Consider the following 22,889-nt stretch of genomic DNA (forward strand, 5'->3'; position numbering starts at 1 on the left):
AAAATATATAAAGAATCCATACAACTCAACAACAAAAAAATGAACAACCAATCAAAAAATGGGCAGAGGATATGAACAGACATTTTTCCAAAAATGATAGACAGATGGCTAACAAGCCCACGAAAAGATGTTCAACATCACTAGTTATTAGGGAAATGCAAATCAAAACTACAATGAGATATCACCTTACATCTGTCAGAATGGCTATAATTAACAAGAGAAGAAATAACACATGGAGGAGAGGATGTGGAGGGAACCCTCATACACTGCTGGTGGGAATGCAAACTGGTAGAGCCACTATGGAAAATAGTATGGAGAGCTCTCAAACAACTAAAAATAGAAATACCATATAGTCCAGCTATTCTACTACTGGGTATGTATGCAAAGAACATGAAATCAATAGTTCAAAAAGATATATGCACCCCTATGTTCATCACAGCATTATTCACAATAGTCAAGATGTGGAAGCATCCCAAGTGCCTATCAATGGATGAATGGATAAAGAAGGTGTGTTATATATATATACACATAATACATATGTATATATACATTGTATATATACATATATATGTATATATACACACAATGGAATATTATTTAGCCAGAAAAAAGGAAAAAATTCTACCATTTGTGACAACATGGATGGACCTTGAGGGTATTATGCTGAGCAAAATAAGTCAGACAGAGAAAGACAAATACTGTATGATTTCACTCATATATGGAAGATAAACAAACAAACACATAGGTAAGGAGAACAGATTGGTGGTTACCAGAGGGGAAGGAGGTGAGGGGAGGGCAAAGGGGTAGAGGGGCACATGTGTGTGGTAACAGATAAAAACTAGACTATTGGTGGTGAACATGATGCAGTCCACATAGAAACTGAAATATAATGTACATCTGAAATTTATACAATGTTATAAGCCAACATGACCTCAATAAGATAATTTTTAAAAATTGATATCACCAAGACACATCCTTTGTAATTTCATGAATTTTGGTTTGAGTTCTCTCAGTCTTTCTTTCTACAATTACTTTAGCCTGTCCTTGTATATCAGTCCCTTTATGCCCTTAATCATTTTAGGTATCCTTTACAAGGCTCTTCTAGATATTCTTAGCAAATAGAACAGGAACAATGGGACCAAATCTAAAATACTACATATAATTTTGATTCTAATATCATTCTTGATGTATCTAGTATATTTCTGATTTATTTCTGATTTATTAATCAATTCTTCATTAAAATATTTGTCCAGTCATTCTTATTGTCTTCCTGTCTTAACCAGTTGTCAGTTCATAATAAAACATCACCCATATACAGAAGACACATATATAGAGGACTTTCACTTCCAGAATGGTGGAATAAGGACCTCTGGAATTCTGCTTCTCCATAAAATCAACAAGCACATTGGCAAAGGTTGTTAAAAAATCAACTTTTTCAGAATAACAAAGCTGGCAACAGCCAAGAAGTATTTATTCAGGAAAAATGGCTGAATGTCATTAATAACAGTGAGTTTCATGGTATTTTAACTTGCTCTATCCTCACCTTCCTTTCCCAGCTCAGCATTAACCTTGAAAATTAGCAGCCTTTAAGCCACAAGAAGGGGCAGACCAAGTTTGTTGTTCCACAAAAGCTACATTCCCCATGTATGACTTGCCTGGCAGCTCCATGGAAAAATCCCTTTCACAGGGCTTGTGTTCATTAGACCTGAATCAGAACTCGCTCAGGGTGTTTGCTGAAAACAATCCAAAGCAATTACTTAAAATCATAGCTGGCTGAGGTAGTAAGAAAAGTTGGGACAGAGGCCAGCTGGGTGGCATAGTGGTTAAGTTTGCGTGCTCTGCTTCAGTAGCCCAGGGTTTGCCAGTTTGGATCCTGGGTGTGGACATACACACTGCTTGTCAAGCCATGCTGTGGTAACATCCCACATAGAAGAACTAGAAGGACTTATGACTATAACAAACAGCTATGTGCTGGGGTTTTGGAGACAAAAGGAGGGGAAAAAAGGAGGAGGATTGGCAACAGATGTTAGCTCAGGGCGAATCTTCCCCACACATACATAAAAAAAACTTGGGGCAAACAAGAGGGTGGCCAAACATCTCAAAAGGAAGATCTGGGGAACGAGATGTCCATACTTCTCATTACAGAGTTGCCACACTATTTTACATAAAATATCCAGTCTTCAGCAAAATATTATAACATACACAATGAAACAGGAAAGTATCGCCCATACACAGGAATAAAAGTAGTCAACAGAAATCATTCCTGAAGATGCCTGGATGTTGGACTTACTAGACAGAGACTTTTAATCAACAATTATAAGTTTAATTAAATTAATGAAATGTTCAAAGAGCTAAAGGAAATCATGTCTAAAGAATTAGAGGGAAGTAGTAGAAAATGATGTCTTACCAAACTGAGAATATCAATAAAGAGAATATTTGAAGAAATATTGCCAAAAACGTCCCAAATTTGACGAAAAACATTAACGTACATATGCAAGAATCTCAACAAACTCCAAGTAGGAGAAACTCAAAATAGCCACACCTAGACACATCATAATCAAACTGTTGAAAGACAAAGACAGAATCTTGAAATCAGCAAAGAAAAACCATTCATCAAGAACAGGAATCTCATAAGATTAACAGATGATTTCCAGTCAGAAACCCTGGAGGCCAGAAGGCAGCTGAATGACACATTCAATGTGCTGAAAGAAAAAGATTGTCAATCAAGAATTTTATATCTAGCAAAACTATCATTCAAAAATGAAGGAGAAATGAATACATTCTCAAATAAATTAAAACAGAGAATTCATTGCTAGCATATCTGCCCTGCAAGAAATATTAAAAGAAGTCCTTCAGGCTAAATGAAAGGACATTAGACAGTAACTCAAATCCACATGAAGCAATAAAGAACACCAGTAAAGGTAACTACATAGGTAAATATAAAAGATAGCATATATGTATTTTGTTTGTAACCCTTTTTTATTCTATCTAAAGTAATACTTAAAAAATTGTGTTGATGGGCTTATAATGTTTAAAGATATAATACATATGACAATAACAGCACAATAGAGGGGAGAGAGCATGGAGCTATACTGGAACAAAGTTTTTATGTACTATTGAAACTAAGTTGGTATTAATCCAAACTATATTGTTTTAGATTAAGATGTTAACTATAATCCTCAGGGCAACCACTAAGAAAATAACAAAAAATATATATAGTAAAAGAAACAAGGAAATTAAAATAGCACACTAGAGATATCTATTTAACACAAAAGAAGGCAGTAATGGGGGAATACATGAACAAAAAGCCACATAAAACATATAGAAAACAAATAGCAAAATGGGAGACATGAATCTTACCTTATCTGTAATTACATTAAACGTAAATGGTTTAAACGCTCCAATAAGAAAGCAGAGATTGGCAGAATGGATTAAAAAAAAAGATTCAACTACATGCTGTCCACAAGAGACATATTTTACAGTCAAAGACACAAATAGGTTGGAAGTAAAAGGATGGAAAAAGATATATCTGTTTTGGAAAGTTTCAAAAAAGAATTGGAGTGGCTATACTAGTACCAGACAAAACAGAACACAAACTTTGCTTTAGAACTTTGTCAAAGACCTTTTAAAATTTGAGTATTTTTCTTATTTATCCATACATTTATTCCCACCAATTCTAAGAATACAAATAGTTTTACTGCCCCTTATACAAACACATTACCTTCTGTTAAATTATGCTCCCTTACATATTCAAATTTCTATTCTCAGGTTCTATTCTGTAGGATGGAATTTTGCTTTCTAGCATTTTACAAAGTGTAATACAGTATGTGTTTTTCCTTGAGTTGAGATTTATAGATATTAAATTGGAGAAAAAACACACCGAATTCAAGCAAGCTCTTAATATTTGTTTAAAAACTTCTGAAAAACTTTAATCAAATGATTTGTTTCTCATTTAAAAAACTATTATATTTTAATGAGGAATGAAATGATCTCCTTTTCCAAGAACAGTAAAACCTTTTATCAAGCATACGGGTCCACAGAATTAGTAAGAGATAGAAATTAAGAAATGTTAAAAAACATCTAAAATCTAAAGAGTAATCTTGGTCTTGGAAAGCAGGTATCAGTAACTTTAACGTACATAGTACTTTGCAGATTTTAAAGGCATTTTGTATACATTACATTATTTAAGTCTTTCAATAACTCTTGTGAGATGTCAAAGTACCGTCACCCTCATTTTACATATTAATAGGCAAACGCTCAGTAGAGACCAAGTGAGTCACAGGTAAAACAGCTTATAGTTTCAGAGTCAGGCTCCTCTGAACTGAAGTCCACTGCTCTTTCCTCCATCCCTCAATGCCACTAGAGACATAACTGTAGGGTACATCTATGTTATTACAGTTCTCTTCTAACTTACAAAGTAAGAACAATGTGAACTACAGGGAAAGAATGTTCAGGTGGCAGAATCAGATTCCTAAAAGGGTCTTTAAAAAAAAATCTTTAATAGTATAAAATTATGGTGACAAAGAATCTATCGATCCATCTTAACTGCTACTTGTAGAAACTTTTAAAAATTAGTTCAGTACCCAGAGGTGTTTCTTTTTTTCCAGAAAATGAAAGAAAGAAAAGGGGTAGAAAGATGACTAAGGCAGTAGAGGGCTTTTAATTTTTATTCCAAGCTTTTTTGGATAATTTTTTAACCTTTTTGAAAATTATTTTTTGATTCATGCCTTTTGGTATAATATTTTAATCTTTTCTAAAAATATAGGCAAACTGTCAGGTAATGGTGAGTCAAATGTACTTGCATTCTTAATAAAGTCATTTTCAGCAAAGTAAAGAGAACTTAGACTACAAGATGATTTTAAAATAGTTTGGAAAGAAGTTTTAAGTTCATACATTAAATGCTTTTCAAACCACATGGTCATATTATTTTAACATCTTTTAGAGGTTAATTGCTCTTTTTGAGCTGAAATAAAGGGTGGGCAGTGAAAGGAGTTTTTAAAAGAGGAAAAAATAGGAGCTGGCCTGGTGGTGCAATCGTTAAGTTCACACATTCCGGGGCAGCAGCCGGGGGTTTGGCGCTTCGGATCCTGGGTGCAGACATGGCACCGTTCATCAAGCCATGCTGTGGCAGGCGTCCCACATATAAAGTAGAGGAAGATGGGCACGGATGTTAGCTCAGGGCTGATCTTCCTCAAATAATAATAATAATAATAATAATCCTTAATAAATTACATTGAATAAAATGCAATGATGTATGTTGAACTGTGTCACCAGCATATCAGTAACACAAACTAGTTTTACCTTTTTGCTTTAAAAAAAGCATTTTATGTTATAGAAAGAAGTTTCTCTATTTAAATAGAGTCCTACTTATTTACACTCAAATTATTTTTCCATTTACTAAAATAATTTTCAGAATAACTTACCATTCTTTAACAGTTACTTCTCTAATCCCTTCTCCAATGTCGGAGAGTTTGAACTGAACGATCTGTCCATGTAGAGCTTTAAGAACAAATGAGAAATGATCTCATTAAATATGCAATGTATTGCTAATAGATGCTTTTACATCTAAAATTAGAAAATATTCTCAAGCAGAGACAGTAATTATTCCATTTTACAGATAAAGCATTTTCTAGTTTTTAATAGCATAGCCATCATTCATAACCATCAAAAATTTAAATAAATTATTCAATGACACAGACCTACTGACACTGCCACAGAACTTTTCCAATTTCCAGAATACTGTTCTTTTACAAGGGGATAGAAGGCCCTCTGCCAAATGAGATTTTGATGAATAGAAAATAGAACAAGATATTGTGCAAAGGGAGACCCTACTGGATCTCGTTTTATGTTACGAAATTGTAACAACCATTAATGGCCTGCTTTTTGATCTCTTTTGACTTCATATAACTATTGTCATTCTTAGTGGCTAAAGATCAGGAAGACCCATATCTAGAAGACTTGATGGGAAATTTTTATTTGCCCAAACTGTGTTCTGCCAACTTAGCATTAAATGTTAGTCTTCTCTTTCCTCTTTCCATTTTATACCCCTTTTCAAATTTCTACCCCCTTTTTATAACACTTAGATGCCAATGATACTTGATGGTGATGAGCCCCAAGAGAGAAAGTATTTCTGGTCAACAGAAAGTATGTATGGATCCTCTCATTTTCCAGGTTAACAAATGGCTCTGAACTGATTCGAGTGCTCCTCTATTTTTAGACTGCTATTCATCAAAATTGCTCATAAAATACACAACATATTTTTGATTCAACAAGTAATTCTAGTTTTAAGATTTTTTCCCCCTGAGGAATTAGAGAGGTACACAAAGATTCGTGCTCAAGAATAGTTATTATGAAGAAGTGCAAACCAACCTAAGAAACCAAAAATGACAAGTAAATACATTATGACACCTCTATACAAACAACATTCTGCAAGGAATAGCAGGTGTATTGGAATATCATGGAAATATGATAGTGTATAGCATAGTTAGGGAATGGCAAAGTGTTCTAAAAGGCTGAAGATAGGATATGTGGCAACTAACCAGCCCAGATTTCAAAAGGCTTTGTGTGCCATGCTGAGGTAAAGTGTTTGGAATTTACCCAAAAGGAAATCAAGAGCCAATGGTAAATAAATATGTCATAAATTCTTTGCAGCTGCTTCCATAAGAGATAGAGTCTGTTTCACCAGTACTACTTAAATCTATCTTGGCCCATGACTTGCTTTGACCAGTAGAATAAGCAGAAGTGAAGTTGTGCAACTTTTGAAGCCTAGAGCTCAAAGGACCTCACAGCTTATACCTTCTCCCTGTTGGAATACTGCCTCGAGATCCCCATGTAAGAAAGCTGTCCTAGTTTGGTGGAGGATGAGAGAGGCCATGTGGAGGACAAATGACATGTCCCAGCCCAAAATATGCACCAATTGTTAGACAGGTGAGTGAGAACATCTTGGACCTTCCAGCCCAGGTGATCCTCTAGCCAAATACAGTTACACTAGTGAACCCAGGTGAAACCAGCAGAGCAATGACTCAGCCAACCGCCAGAATCCTGAGAAATAAGAAATCATTGTTGCTTTAAGCCACTAAGTTGTGGGGAGGTTGTTATTTAGCAACAATTAACTGACAGGGAGTCCCATCTGCCATTTCAGATCTGTAACTTGAGATCCATAATTTTAGGAAAAAATCTCTCTGGCAGGAGTGTACTGGATGGGATTGGGGAAGGGGTGGCAGAGAAAGCCGTGAGGAGTCTCCTGCAGGTTCAGAAACTAAAGTATTGAACTTAATATATTTATATATTTTCAAAGCTGTTTGAAAATGAGAAGACAGACTTAAGAAATAAATAAGATGTCAAATTAATAGATCTTGGTAATCAATTTGATGTGAGACAGGAATCAGGATGGCTCCAGGTTTCTAGCTTAACTATTTACTGAGTTAGGGAATCTGGGAAAAGGATGTGTCCCCAGCACCTAGCGCAGTGCCTTGGCACATAGGAGGGGAGTGACAAATATTTATTCTCACAACAATACAACGAGTTAGATACCATGATTACCCTCATTTTCTAGAGGATGACACAGAGAGAAATTAAGCAACCTGCTTAAAGTTACACAGCTAGTTTGGCATACCAACAACCCAAAAGTTCATGATAAGTGTTTAGATACTGGAGCAGGTTGAGTTTCTGCTTGAATGGCCTCTATTTTCTCTGAGAAGAGAAAATATCAACTTCGGAAAATAGAAATCTTAAAAAAAAATGGAAAGATAAGGTTTACATATCTTAGGGTGTTGTGGAAGATGACATATAAAAGGTATGGAAGGATCAATTGATGTCAGGGGTTGGATCTGCCAGGAATTCCCCTATTTTTCATTGCTAGCACCGACAAAGCTGCCCAGTATCTGTCAAAAGCTTAATGATGTAATAAAAGTCTTTGGCTTTTTTCCAGGGTTCTAAAGAGACCATCAGAAAAAAAAGTTTTAGTGCCCTTGTCAAACCTAACACTTAAAGCTTCAAGTTCTTTAGAGGGTAGAAAAAGTTGGGGAAAGGTAATTAAATGATAAAGCCAGGAAACTTTCTACTTATGATCACCTCAGGCTAGTTTCATTCCACCATCTTAATATGACAGATTAGGCACCTCATCCATCAACAATACAATGAGTACAAGGAAATAGTTTACTAAGTCAACAATTCACCTTGATTGAGAAAGTCACATCAATGTTGACTACTGCACTTAAATGAGTCAGATTATAAAGAACAGATGGCCCAAGACAATTCATTCCCCAAATTATGAAGACACAAGTAGTAAGGGAAAGTATGTGAAAAGAGAGTGGGAGTGGGGGAACAAAAAAAAAAAGAAGAAAATGAGAAATGGATAGATGGGAGAGCAAGGAGGGCTGGGTTAGAAATAAAAGGTCAACTTTTTTTTACCTTGGTAAGTCTTCAATTACTTTTAAAAAAGTATTGAATAAGATATAAAACATTATTTTATATAGGCTTTAAGATCATACTTACCAGCACTTGTTTTCAGCAACTGATGTGGATGACTATACTTGAATGAAGGATAACCAAAGAAACACACATATTTTGGCTTCAAAACATGAACATTATTACATGTCTGAAAGCAGCGAACACAAATCTAGAGATGAGAAACACAAAAGTAAAAGCTTTTATAAAAGATCTTAATGGCTTATCTCTGTAAGTATATTTTGAATTTCAAGTCTACTCTAAAAGTAGAAGAATCATTGTCACAATATGAAATTATCTAGGCTGAAGTCAGAATACTTGGCTTCAGTGCCAATCACGTTTATGAAGGTTGGATATTTCTTAGGTATTTCTGGTCAAGAAATCAAATGAACTCAAACCTTAGAATACGGAGAAAATTTTGTTGTTCTTTTGTTTAGTAAAATTATATCCTTAGAGTAGATCTGTTCATATGCTTATGATCCTTGCCTAAAATTCCTTATGGAAGTAAAGAAATTTTAACAATGTATTTTGTATAAACATATAGGTTTGTAGGTGCACTTGACTCATTAAAGAGTTCTTGAAATAAAACTACTAAATAATTCAGAAGTAACTGTTAGCATCTAAAGACACTGAAAAACACATGCAGTATTGTACCCAAAGGTTTACTTATCGTAATTAATAGATGACTCTTCAGATTTAACTATTTTATGTAACAGTATAATAAAAGATAACATGTTATAGAAATAAGTAGACCTGACTGTATTGATAGATCAAGATATCACTTGATCTATCAAAACCTAAGTGTCTGAAAGGTAGAATATTTTATTTTGAAAGTTAACATTTCAATGTTATTAATACCTAATTAACTACATCACACTTTTAAACATAAAACACAGAAATTTCTAAACTTCTTAGTGTGTCTGAGAATTCCAGTATGTACTCGAAGTTTTTTCATTAATGTAGGAGTTACTTTTACTTAAAACAATTACTATATCATCATGTACTTTATACTTCAGTGGTGATTGGCTCTTAAAATTTAAAAGTTATGTTATAATACATATTATGCTATGCATTATAGTCCTGTTATAATATATATTTATAAATAGGAATTTTGTTCCTCTTTCTTATAGCAAATAATATGAAAACAAATATTTGGTCTACTGACAGGAACAATACATTTAAATTCTTATGTGATTTTTCAGTCTAATTTCCAAGCTGTTACTGATTTCTGAAGGCAAGGACAAGCTGAAGATCCCTTTCCTAAAACACGAACAATCTTAAATCATACATCTCAGCTTGACTTTAAGAGATCATCCTAAAGCAACTAATCTTTATAATATCTATATTTTATTCTTATTAACATTAATATTCTGGCTAGTAACATAAAGCCTAACTAAAATATCTAAAACTGATAACTTACAACTTAGCAGATAGGGAAAGAATTCTCTTTCTCAAACACTCCCATTTTGTTTGTCCTTCCTTTCTCTTTCAATTCCCACCACCCTGGCTCCTAGTCAACAACAGAATCAAAGGAGTAAATCAGACATTATAAAATTTAGGGACAGTAAATGAAAGTTCTGAATTATATACAGTCACTTTTATATAAATACAATAGTCTATATTTTTAAAACCGTTGAAATAAAATAAAACTACTAGAAGGTCCTACCTTCAACAACACAACTTTTATTGAGAAACTATTAATGGGTCAAGGGAGGCACACACTATTGAACTTAACATGTATTAACAGCCTACCATGTGCTGGATACTTTAAAGGTCTTTATACGCATATCATCTTTATGTCCCACAATCACCTTCTGGAATAGGTACATTAGTCTCTTTAACACATGAGAAACTAATGATCAGAAAGGTGAAGTAATTTGTCCAAGGTCACACAGCAAATAAATGGCAAACCTCAGCTTTGAAGCCAAGTGAATTTGACTCCAAAGCCCAGCTCCATCACCATCACATTATTATAGGTAGGAGAAATGATCCCTGCTTTCAAGGACTTTACAACCTAGTAGAAACAATAAACACACACACTCACACTCACATGTGGGCACGTGTGCTCTAATTTTTTGTAGTAAGTTTAGACAATAGGTGTTAAAGGAGTTTGAGAGATTTTTCTCAGGGTTGACCTGAGAACATTTCCCGGAAGAAGATCTGAGCTGGGTCTTGCTTAAGAGGTATTAATAATTAAAGAGCAGAAGTGGACTTTTAACACAGAGGAAACAGTAAGAAGTTGCTTAGCATGTCTACTAGGACAGTGAATAACTTGATTTGGCTTGATCATATCTATAAAAGGGAGCCGTGGAAGTAGCTCAAGGACCAAATTATTGATGACTGTAAATGTCAGGATAAGGAGTATGAATTCATACATTATGGGTTATTGAAGAAAAAGATTAAGAAATCAATCTAGTTGTAGTTTATTGATGAGATTGCAACAGGTAAGACCAGGAGAGAAAGAAAATAGCTAGGAAACGATTATAGTATTTGAGCCATGAAATGACAGCCAGACAGGCTCTGACTGAGGTGATCAACAGGGGAAAAAGAAAGCCAGCAATATAAGTGCAGCTGGCATTATATGATCAACAGCAAGAGAACGGTCAAGAGAAGGCTACAAACATTAGTAAAGCTGCCGAACGGAAGGCTAAAAAGACAAAAAGAAGGATAAAAAGGTAACAGAAAGGAAGAGAAAAAAACAATTTTTCAAGCTAGGAAGGACATTATTTTTTCTAGAAACAGAACACAAAACAATAGAGGGAGATTTGCATACGAAGGCAATAAATACTAATTCAACAGGCAGTTGTTGAGCACTCCTAAAGACAGGGACTGTGCTGGGCTCAGGAATTCAAAGCTAAGTGACATATACAATATAGTCCCTGAATTCAGGTTGCTTACACTTCACTACAGGAAGACAGATAATAGAAAAATTCAACATGATATGGTAAGTTAATCAAGAGTCAAATGCATGATGTCATAGATGAGTATAAAACACAACACAATAAGGCCATCTAAATAATTTACTATAGGTGATAAGAGCTCTTGTTGCTCATAAGTTTTTCTAACAGACGAAAAAAACAATGTTCTTTACTAAGTTGTTTAACAAATGTTTATTGAGTACCTACTATGTGCCAGGCACTTGGGATTAGAGAACAAAATAGATGCAATTCCTTCCTTTATGGAATATATAGTCCGTACTGTGAAAGATGAAGACAAGTAAACAGGTGACTATAACACAGCATTATAATGGGGGAAATTGAGAGTGTTAAGAGAACACAAGGGAGGGAACCTCTCTGGAAATGGTGAACTTGAAGTAAGACCTACTTCAAGGGATGAGCAGGAGTAACCCAGAGGATGAGGTGTGCTGTAGAAAAGGGCTTAGGGCAGTAAGGCATGAGCCTTGAAAGCAGAGGAAATACATGTGTAAAGGTCTAGAGTCTGCAGTAAGGGAGAACACAGTGTGTTCAATTAACTGAAGTTGCTTAACATAGTTCTGGTGTAGTTCAGTGTGGGGTAAGGGCGAAGTACGTGTGAGAGTGGGGGTTGGGATGGGTAAGTTTTAGCAAGGAAGGAAGCCTGAGAGATTGGAAATGTCCAGATCATGAAGTGCCTCACAGTCATTTGAATTTTGGACATTTTGCTTAGGGCAGTTTTAAGCAAGGAAATGATATTCTCAAATTTGTGTCTCTTTTATAAGATCACCGTGGCTATATTAATGAAGAATGGGTTGGCGAGATACAAGATTAGAAGCAGAAAGTCCAATTAGGAAGGACCAGGATATCTGTAGTTGGGGGCGGGCTGGAGAATAGTACCTAGATTTTGGAGCGATTTATAGGCGACAATCAAAAGAGAAACAGGGTTGAGGTTTTAGTTCTGGAGCCTTTAAGGCATTATGGCAGACAATGTGAGATGACTAAGCCTAGCTCCTCCAAGCTCCCTTAAGCTGCGGCCATGTAAAACAGTTCTAGCCACTGAGTCTGGCTGTTACCACCTCTTCTTTCTTCCTGCCTTGAACATGAAGTTGGAGAAGCTGTCTTGTGACCCTGAGGAAAAGGCCAAATGAACTCCTGAAATGACAACCCTGACAATGATAGGCCATGGAGTCAACGCCAGCTGTCATCTAACTCTGGGATGCTTTGTATGCACAGTTGCTTAATTTCCTATTTATCGGTTGGGTTTTTACTACTTGCAGCTGAAAAACAACTAAAGCACATGCAATTGGAGATTTCCAGGACAATAAGATATATATGGGTCTGGAGTAGAGCTGGCTTGAAGACAGGGGAACTTTAGGAATCATCAGCATATAGACGGCAACTAAATTCAAAGAAGCGGTTGAGATAACCCAGGAAGTACAAGAAGTGCAGAGGGCCAAAGTCAGGGCCCTTAAAAACAGCAATATTTAAAAGTCAGGCAGGGAAATAGGAGGAGATTGGGAAGATGTGGTCAAAGATATAGGAACAAGAATATCAGGAAGCTGGTGTCACAGAAGCCAAGGGAGAGCTCTCAAAAAAGAGGCCAGTACCTAGTAAGGGGCAAATCTCAAGCTATACAAGATCCTCTAGGCGCTCTTCTCTGACCTCCAAGTCCTGTCCTACCTGTTCCTATACCAATGAATATTTGTCCCATCACAGCACTTCTCATGCTGTGGTGTAACTGTTCATTGTCTAACTTTCTCCTTCACCATAGGGCTGTAATTAATCTCTGAGAGGACAGGGTGGTGTCTCATATTTGCATCCCCAATGCCTAGTATAGTACCTGGTACACAGCAGGCTCTTGAAAAGTTTTGTAAGATGAGGGGTTGACCACTGTTGGAAGATCTGGGCAAGAGGGGACCCAGGAAGAAAAACGCTATGCAAACAGGATGAAGCACTATGATTACTGGGATGTTACCTGTTTGGTGCTAAAAGACTGTGTGCGAAAGAGGGGAATTGCAGGGCAGATGGTGGCGGGTCTTAGCTCTGGTGATTAAAAGGTTGAAAAGATACCGGTGCGGACGTAGGAGGTAAGTACAGGCCCAGAGGATGAAGCTCGAGCCTCTCAGCTCCTCGGAGGCAAGGACCCATGGTGTTATGATTTGCTTTCTAGAGGAAGACTGAGTTCCTTGAGGGCAGGTCCTATTATCAGCGGCTGGCATAAAGTGGGTTCTCAATAGATGCTTAAGGAGTATATATTTCCGTATGCCCAGCGCCCATCACAACGCCCAGACACTAGATGATGCTCAACAAAACGCTAGCTGGCCTGGGTGTAGAACGAGCTGGAAAGCGACAGAGTCGCGGTAGAGGCGCTCCCAGGTAAGGGGAAAGAGTGGGCTTCCAAACCAGCTGGCTCGTCTCCTTCTCTGCCCTTCGTTTTGCATACATCCCTCCACCTCTCCGTCGCGCACGACCTGTACGCGAGGCACTCGGAGGACAAAGTAACACCCCTCTCTCGGATGACTCCGGACAAATCACCCTTTCTCGATCTCAGCTGTGCCCCAAACTACTTACCAGCCTTCCAGCATTCTGACTCCAGGTCCTCATTACTCGCACTGCGGCCATTTTACTCCGGATATGACAAATGCTCCGCGGGTGCAGAGTCGCTCGGCAGGGCCACCTATCCGGAGCTGGGAAACGCGCCTCCGCCTGAGCGGCCAATGGAGAGCGCAGGAACGAGCCTCCCACCAACCGGGCGGCGCCCGAGGGAAATCTCGGGGCGTGGAGAGGTGAAGGAGCCCCGGGCTGGGGCAAAAGGTGGGGAGGAGAGCAGCCGAAATTTAATTTCAGGGACAAAGTTGGGTAAGGTACTGCTGTGTAAGTACTTGTGCGCTAACGATCACCTTTTTAGTCCATGTAATGGGGGAAATAGAGAGTGTTAAGAGACAAAGGGCGCTTACCTGGAGAAAGTTATGTTGAAGTATTTTCTTCAGTTTGTATTGTAACCGCCTGGATTACAGGTTACAGGACACTTGTATACTTTGTAGCAAGGCTCTGTACCACTAGTTGTGTTACAAGGCTTTACTGGAATGCTTCTCAATGACTGGCATTTCTTACTCCCGTTGAGTTGTCTTAATTACCCAAATTGGCTTTTCAGTTGTTTTGCTTTGTTTTGTTTTCCTGCAAGGTGAACTAGGTTGCCCTAATGTCTAAAATAAACATGTCATCAACATGATCCTTCCTTCTCTGGGAATGTTGTCAGAAGCAGCTGCCCAGCACATGCAATATATGTCACAGATATATAACCTGGGTTAATATCCTTGACTTACTTGTCTCTTGGAGAAATGTAAAATTTAGGTCAAGAGGAACCAGTAGAGAAAAGATCAGAGCTTTAATAGTCTTCCTCAAAGCAACTAGGAAACCAATTTCTAGAAATGTCCAGAATGACATTTCTCTGTTCTTGCCTTTCACGTGGGAATGAAAATCTGCTCAAATGTCTAAAGAATCACAGAGGGGGAAAGAACACACGCCCACACAAGGAACAAAGGCAACATTATAAATTCTCAACATTGAAGATTAGTGGCTGTAAAACAAACTCTCAGGTGTTTCATAAGTTCAGTCTAATATTACCCAAACTCACACTTTTCTTCTTTTTTGCCTTATTTGCCTTTCAGTGTATTTCACACACACAAACTACCGTAAGCAATACATCTAAATCCTTACCTTCATAAGAAAATCTGAGATAGTCAAAAGGACTTTCATTTTTTTTAACTTTCCCACTAACAGAACATTTTATAGGCACTATTAGTATACTTGGTAATACCACATGCATGTGTTTGTATAAACAGATAAAATAGCAGTGTCTTTGAAATGAATATTTTTCTTCCCAGGGCCTTTATACCATGTTCTTCCTCTTAACTTTGACTTTAACTCTGCCTTCTCCCAAGAAAATATCTAGTTTCTTTTCTTTTACCCTCTTCATACCTCAGTGGGTTACCGCTTCCAAATTCAGTATTATGTTCCCTTGTCTATCCTTCCAACATCAAGAGGTATGCCACCTATCCACTAGTGAAACCTTTCACTTGAGCTCAACAGAACCAAGGAACTCATTTCTTCTCTTTTTTACTTTATTTTTTATTTTTTTAATTGGCTAAATAATTTTTTTGAGGTAACATTGGTTTATCTTCTTGTTTAAATTCATAAAATGACTAATTAGGACCCAGCAATTCCACTCCTAGGTATCTAACCAAAAGAAATGAAACATATGTCTGCACAAAGACTAATACCAGAATGATCATAACAGCATTATTCATAATAGCCAAAAATTGCAATCAGCCCAAATGTCCTTAAAACAGGTGGATGGATAAACAAAATGTGGTATATCCATTTAATGGAATATTATTCATCCTTAACAATGACTGATGTAATGACACATGCTTTAACATGAATGAACCTCAAAAATATAATGCTAGGGGCTGGCCCTGTGGCCTAGTGGTTAAGTTTGGCATGCTCCACTTTAGCAGGCTGGGTTCATGGGTTTGGACCCCAGGTGTGGACCTACCCCATTTGTCAGCCATGCTGTGGTGGTGACCCACATACAAAAGATTGGCACAGATGTTAGCTCAGGGCAAATCTTCCTCAAGCGAAAAAAGAAAAAAAAAGAGGAAGATTGGCACAGATGTTAGCTCAGGGCAAATTTTCCTCAGAAAAAAAATTATGCTAAGTAAAAGAAGCCAGATCCAAAAGGAGACATATTGCATAATTCTGTTTATATGAAGCATCATTCCAGAGAAGGCAAATCTATGGAGATAAAAAAACACATTAGTGGTTGCCTGGGTCTGGAGGTTGGGTGGGGAATGATTGCAAAAGGGCAGTAGAAAGTGTTTCGTGGCGATGGAAATTTGCTGTTACCAGATTATGGCGATGGTTGCATAACTCTGTAAATTTACTAAAAATCATTGAGTTGTACACTTGAAACAGGTGAAATTTATGGTATGCATACTGCAGTAAAGTTATTTAAAAATGTGTTATAAACATACAAAAAAATAATGTAACATATAGGTAAGTCACACATAATAATGAAAACCTTGAGCCCACCACCCAATTTAAGAAATAGAACCTTTTCTATGCTGGCGAAGGTCACCATCTGCTCCTCCTCTTAAACTTCCCTCTCTTTCTGAGACAACCATTATCTTGAATTGTGTGTTTATTATTCCTTTGTTTCCTTTAGAATTTACTACATACGTGGATCCCTAACAACACATTGTTTACTTTTGCTTGTTTTGAGTCTTATAAAAATGGTGTCGAATCGTATCTTTCTGCAACTAGCTTTTATGATGATACCACAATTTATTTATCCATCACTATTCAGTGAACAATTGTGTTGTTTCCCATTCTTTGCTATTACCATTAGCGCTGGCATGAACATTCTTGATCATTTCTCCTGGTGTACATGCAAGAGTTTCTTTAGGGTAGTGCTTTTCAGAGTGTAATGAGCATTCATATCAATTGGGGGATCTTACTAAAACACAGATTCCAATTCCATAGATCTGGGTGGGGCCTGAGATTCTGCATTTTTAACAAGCTCTAGGTGATACAGATGCTATTGGTTAGCCAATTACACTTTGACTAGTAAGGGATAGATATATACTATACTTAAAAATGGAATCGTCGTGGGTTCAGCCTGGTGGTGCAGTGGTTAATTTCACACATTCATTTCAGCGGCCGGGGGTTCGCTGGTTTGGATCCTGGGTGCTGACATGGCACTGCTTGGCAAGCCATCTTGTGGCAGGCATCCCACAAATAAACTAGAGGAAGATGGGCACGGCTGTTAGCTCAGGGCCAGTCTTCCTCCGCAAAAAGAGGATTGGCAGCAGATGTTAGCTCGGGGCTAATCTTCCTCAAAAAAAAAAACAATGGAATTGTTGAGACATGAGTTATATTTATCTTTAATTTTACCCAAGATAATGCTAGATTGTTTTCCAACACAATTGCACAAAATACACAGCAGCTGTTAAGGGAGTACCTATCACTCCTCATTTAATATTGTCACACTTAAACAGTTAATGTTTTCCCAATTTAGTAGTTATAAAATGGTATTATGGTCTTAATTTGAATTTCTCTGATTATTAATAAGGTTGAACACATTTTCATATGTTTATTAACCATTCTTGAAGTGCCTGCTCATGCTTTTAGGCTATTTTTTCCCTATTGTGTATGCATCCTTTTCTTGTTGATTTGTGTAGGAATTGTTTATATATTCTAGACTCTTATGCTTTTTTATTTATATGTGTTGCTATCTTCTTCTAGTTTCTGACTATAATTTGCTTTTTTGAAAGTGTCTTTTAATGCACAGAGTTCTTCATTTTAATGTAGTTGAATGTATCAAAATTTTAAAAATTGAGATCATTCTCATACCATAAAATTCACCCTTTTAAAGTGAACAATTCAGTGATTTTTAGTATATTCACAAAACTGTACAACCATTACCACTATCTAATTCCGGAACATTTTCATCACCCCCAAAAAGAAATCCCATACCTGTTAGCAATCACTTCCCATTCTGGGACTCCCCGCCAGCCCCCAAGCCTCTGACAACCACAAATCTGCTTTCTGACTCTATAAATTTGCCTATTCTGGGCATTTTATATAAATAGAATCCTACAATATGTGGTCTTTTATGACTAGCTTCTTAGCATAATTTTCTCAAGGTTCAGCTGTAAGACACATGTATCAGTATTTTATTCCCTTTTTTGGCTGAATAGTATTTCCTTGTGTGGATATACTACATTTTTGTTTATCCACTCATCAGTTGATAGACATTTGGGTTGTTTCTACTTTTAGACTATTTGAATAATGCTGTTATGAACATTTGTGTACGAGTTTTTGTGTGGACATAAGGTTTCATTTTTCTTGAGTATATACCTGGAGTGGAATTGCTGGGTTGCATGATAACCCTATGTTTAACTTTTTGAGGAACTTCCAGACTGTTTTCAAAAGTGGCTACACCATTTTACATTCCCACTAGTAGTGTGTGAAGGTCCTGCTTTCTTCATGTCCTCATCAACTCTTGTTATTGTCTGTCTTTTTTATTATAGCCATGCTAGTGGGTAGGGTATGATTTACAAAATTTTCTCCCATGTTGTGCTTTGTTTTTTCACTTTCTTGATAGTAACCCTTAAAAGCACAAAAGTTTTTAATTTTTAGTAAATTTAAGTCCAATTTATCTATTTTTTTCTTTTATTGTTTGTGCTTTTAGTGTCATATCTCAGAAACCATTTACCAATCCAAGGTCATCAAGATTTACGTCTATGTTTACTTGTAAGAGTTTTATAGTTTTAGCTATTACATTTAGGGTTTTGATCCATTTTGAGTTAATTTCATATATAGTGTGGGATATTTAAGTCTTTAAACCATCTTGAAATGATTTTTGTGTATGGTGTGAGATAGAAATCCAATTTCATGTTTTCCTAACGGTTAACCCGTTGTTCCAGCACCGTAAACTGAAGCGTGACTCTTTTCCCACTGCTCTACCATCCCATCTGTCATAGAAATCTGTTTCTGTGCTCTAAATAGTCTATTTGTCTATCATTGTGCCAATTTCACATTATCTTAATTACTTTAGCTTCATATTAACCCTGGATTTTGAAAAGATGAGTACTCTCCACCTCATTCTTTGTCAGTTATTCCTGCCCTTTTGTTCTTTCATAAAATTCTAGAATCAGCATGTCAGGCTCCTTAAAAAAGTCCTTGTGGGTATTTGATTGGAATTTCATTGAAATTATATTTTCATAACATATCTAAAGATTCTTTGGGGTTTTCCATGTAGGTAGTCATAGAATCTGTGAATGAGGATGGGGTTGTTTTTGCCTATCCAATCTTTTGTCCTTTTTCCCTTTCTTGTAGAATCTGGATAGACTTCCATCATCTGTTGAAAAGAAGGCACATTCATGGGCATTCTTATCTTCTTACTGATTTTAAAAGAAAGATGCCTAATATTTTACTATTATTTATTTTACTAAGAATGAAATTTGCTGTAGGGTTTTCCAGATGTCCTTAATCAAGTGAAGGGAGTTTATATTTATTCCTAGTTTTGTTTGATCTTTGTTTATGAATAGATCTTGACTTTTTTCAAATGCTTTTTCTTCATCTACTGACATGATTTTAGGTTTTTGATACATCATCATAACGTTTTCCTAATGTTAAACTGATCTTCAATCCTAACTTGGTCATAATGCATAGTATTTTAAAAACATCATTGGATTTATTTGATAATACTTTGATACTGGTGCATCTAAATTTATAAATAAAGTTGCCTTATAATTTTTCTTCTCCATGTCATCCCTGTCCGGTTTTATGATCAAAGTCATACTAGCCTTATAAAAGGAATTGAGGGGTCTTGCTTCCTTTTCGTATTACCTGGGACAGTTCATATCAATTCGTGGTCTGTTCCCAGAAAATTTGGTACATCTTGCCAGTAGAATGCTCTGGACTGCCTTTCCCATCCCACCCCTCTCTTAACTATTAGTTCAGTTAAAATTTCTTCACTGGTTATAGCATAAATTGAGCTTTACATTACTCCCCCACCTACTCCTTCTTTTTCATCATACATATTTTCAATTCTCTCATTTATATGATAAGTCCTCCATTTTTTACGATTTGAATCAAGATTCAGATAACTACTATTATTTTTTTTCATGAAATCTACTTGTTGAACAAAATGTATTTATTTCTTCTGGAGCCAGTTTGAGTAAGTTATATCTCTCTAGGAATTTGTCTATGTCATCTAAGTTTTCAAATTAATTCGCAAAAAGTTGATCGGACTATTCTCCTGCTTTTTAAAAAATCTCTATTGTATCTACAGTTATGTGCTCTCTTTTCTTTTCTAATATTATTTATTTATACTTTTGTTTCCTCGATCAGTCTTGTCAGAGGTTTGTCAATTTTATCAGTTCTTTTAAAGACCCAACTTTGTTTTAAAATTTATTAATTTCTGCTTTTATCTTTATTAGCTCCTTTCTACTTTCTCTGGATTTATTTTCTAGTTCTTTTCCTTACTCCTTAAGTCACTTTTCAGCCTTTCCATTTCTAATAGTAATACTTAATGGTAAAAATTTCTTTTGAAGTACTGGTTTCATTGCATTCCTTAGATTTTGATATGCAGAACTTACAGTTTTGTTCACCTTTAAATACTTTTAAAATTTTCTATTAACACCTCTTCTTTTATTCCATAAATTACTAGAAGTGTTTATAAATTTTCAAATATATGTGTTTTTATGGTTGTCTTTTTTGGAATGAATTTGTAACATAATTGCATTTTGGTCAGAGAATGTCACCTGTGTGATACAAATTCTTTGGACGTTGCTCAGACTTGCTTTACGGTTTAGTCATCTTTTATAAATGGTTTATGAGTTCTTGAGGAAAATATGTAATCGATAATAATTGATTGAAGGCCAAAAATTGCCATTAGATGAAGCCTATTAGTTGTTTTGTCCAAATCTCCTTTATCTTTCCTAAATTATGATATATTTGATCTACCAATAATTGAGAGCCATGATAAAATTTCACAACATGGTAGTGGATTTGTCAGTTTCTTGTGTTCTAACAATTTATGACATATATTTGGAAGATATTTTATTAAGTGCAGACAAGGTCTAGAATAGTTATGTTTCCTGGTGAAGTCAACCTTTTATTATTTTGTAGTGACTCTTTTCTTTTGTCAATGATAATGCTTTAATACATAAAGTCTAATTTGTAATTAATATAGCTATACCAGCTTTATTTTAGTTGGTGTGTATCTGGTGCATCTTTTCCATCTTTTTATTTTCAACTTTTCATGATCCTTAATGTTTTAGGTGCCTCTTTATTTTTTTAAATTTTATTGCAGTAACATTGGATTATAACATTATATAGCTTTCAGATGTACATCGTACTATATTTCCAATTCTGTGTAGATTACATCATGTTCACCACCCAAAAACTAACTATAGTCCATCCCCTCACATGTGAGCCTATTCACCCCTTTTGCCCTCCCCCCTCCCCCTTCCCCCATGGTAACCACCAATCCAATCTCCGTTGCTATGTGTTTGTTTGTCGTTGTTTTTATCTTCTACTTATGAGTGAGATCCTACAGTATTTGACTTTCTCCCTCTGACTTATTTCACTTGGCTTAATACCCTCAAGGTCCATCCATGTTATCACAAATGGCTGTATTTCATCACTTCTTATGGCTGAGTACTATTCCATTGTGTATATATACCACATCTTTACCCATTCATCCCTTGATGGGCAGCTAGGTTGCTTCCAAGTCTTGGCTATTGTGAATAATGCTGCAATGAACATAGGGGTGCATGTATCTTTATGCATTTGTGTTTTCAAGTTCATTGGATAAATACCCAGCAGTGGGATAGCTGGATCATATGGTAGATCTATTCTTAATTTTCTAAGGATACTCTCTACTGCTTTCCATAGTGATTAGGTGCCTCTCTTATAAATGATATATATATTTTTAAACCATCTCTGACTTTCAACCAGAAAGGTTACTTTATTTACTTTCACTTTTATTAGATATATATATGTATTTCTACTTTTTACTTTAGTGCTTTCTTTTCATCCTGTTTTTATATGCTGATTAAGGTGTGCAGTTTTTCTCTTTTTTAAAAAATTAAAGTGTATTTTCCCTTTAGTCCATTTCTTCCTTCTGCTGGTTGAGAAGTTATACACACTGTTACTTTAGTGATCACCTTTAAAATTTTAGCTTGCATACCTATCTTAAAGTCTTAAATTAATTTATGTCTTAACTCTATGCCCAAAGGAGACCTTAGAATTCTTTAACTTTAGTCATCCCTCCCTTGGCTTACATACTTTTGTTGTCTGGTGTTATTTTATATAACGTTTCTTTGGATTCACCTACATGTTTACAATTTCTTTGCTCCTCATTTCTTCTTACATCTCAGACTTTCCTTGGGATAATTTTTCTTTCTGAAGTACAGCCTTTGGAAAGTCTACATAGATCTTAAACTCAGTTTCTGTGTATTTAGAAATTATTTTATTTCATCCTCATTCTTGAAAGATAGTTTTATTGGGGCCTCAATTCTATGTTGATGGTTCCTTTCTGTCAGCATTCTGAAGCTATGAATCCATTGTTTTTCTTTACTTCCATTTTCTGTTGAGGAATTTGTTGTCTGCCTAACTGTTCCTACTTTGTAGATAATTGAAAAGACCCAGGATCTAACCCAACTCTACCACTTAACTTGTTATGTCATCTTGGCGTGTTACTTCAATTCCCTAGGCCTCAGTCCTTTATTGGCCAAATGGAGACAATAACACCAACCTCATAGCTTTGTTGTGAACATTAACTCAGAAAATGTATGTGAAGTACTATACAAATGCTTACTATTATTTACTCTTGCCTGGCTACTCTGCCATTATATTACTATCTTGTTCACTTCTCCCTACCACTGGAAGTAGTTGGAATGAGGCAAATGGATCAAACCCCAGGATCTTATAGCCAAAGTGAGAAATGAAGAA

General features: G+C 36.0%; 2 protein-coding genes across 8 annotated transcripts in view; one reads left to right on the forward strand and one right to left on the reverse strand.

Moving 5' to 3' along the window:
• Positions 1-14,019, reverse strand: part of DBT (dihydrolipoamide branched chain transacylase E2) — a 41,279-nt gene extending 27,260 nt beyond the window's left edge. For all 3 annotated transcript variants that reach the window (XR_006886057.1, XM_046645781.1, XM_046645780.1), the window contains exons 1-3: positions 13,935-14,019; positions 8,497-8,620; positions 5,424-5,499 (exon numbers count right to left, since the gene is read on the reverse strand). Coding sequence is in view for 2 of the 3 variants with exons in the window: in XM_046645781.1 (XP_046501737.1) it covers positions 5,424-5,499; positions 8,497-8,620; positions 13,935-13,985 (251 nt within the window). In the remaining variant the exon portion in view is untranslated. The remainder of the gene's footprint in view (positions 1-5,423; positions 5,500-8,496; positions 8,621-13,934) is intronic.
• Positions 14,020-14,162: 143 nt separating this feature from the next.
• RTCA (RNA 3'-terminal phosphate cyclase) overlaps positions 14,163-22,889 on the forward strand; it is a 37,652-nt gene continuing 28,925 nt past the window's right edge. For 2 of the 5 annotated variants that reach the window (XM_046645824.1, XM_046645823.1), the window contains exon 1: positions 14,163-14,237. The gene's annotated coding sequence lies outside the window, so the exon portion shown is untranslated. The remainder of the gene's footprint in view (positions 14,238-22,889) is intronic. The other 3 variants (XM_046645821.1, XM_046645822.1, XM_046645825.1) reach the window with 3 other exon arrangements.

This window comes from Equus quagga, chromosome 18 (assembly GCF_021613505.1).
Source record: "Equus quagga isolate Etosha38 chromosome 18, UCLA_HA_Equagga_1.0, whole genome shotgun sequence".
Classification (NCBI taxonomy): domain Eukaryota; kingdom Metazoa; phylum Chordata; class Mammalia; order Perissodactyla; family Equidae; genus Equus; species Equus quagga.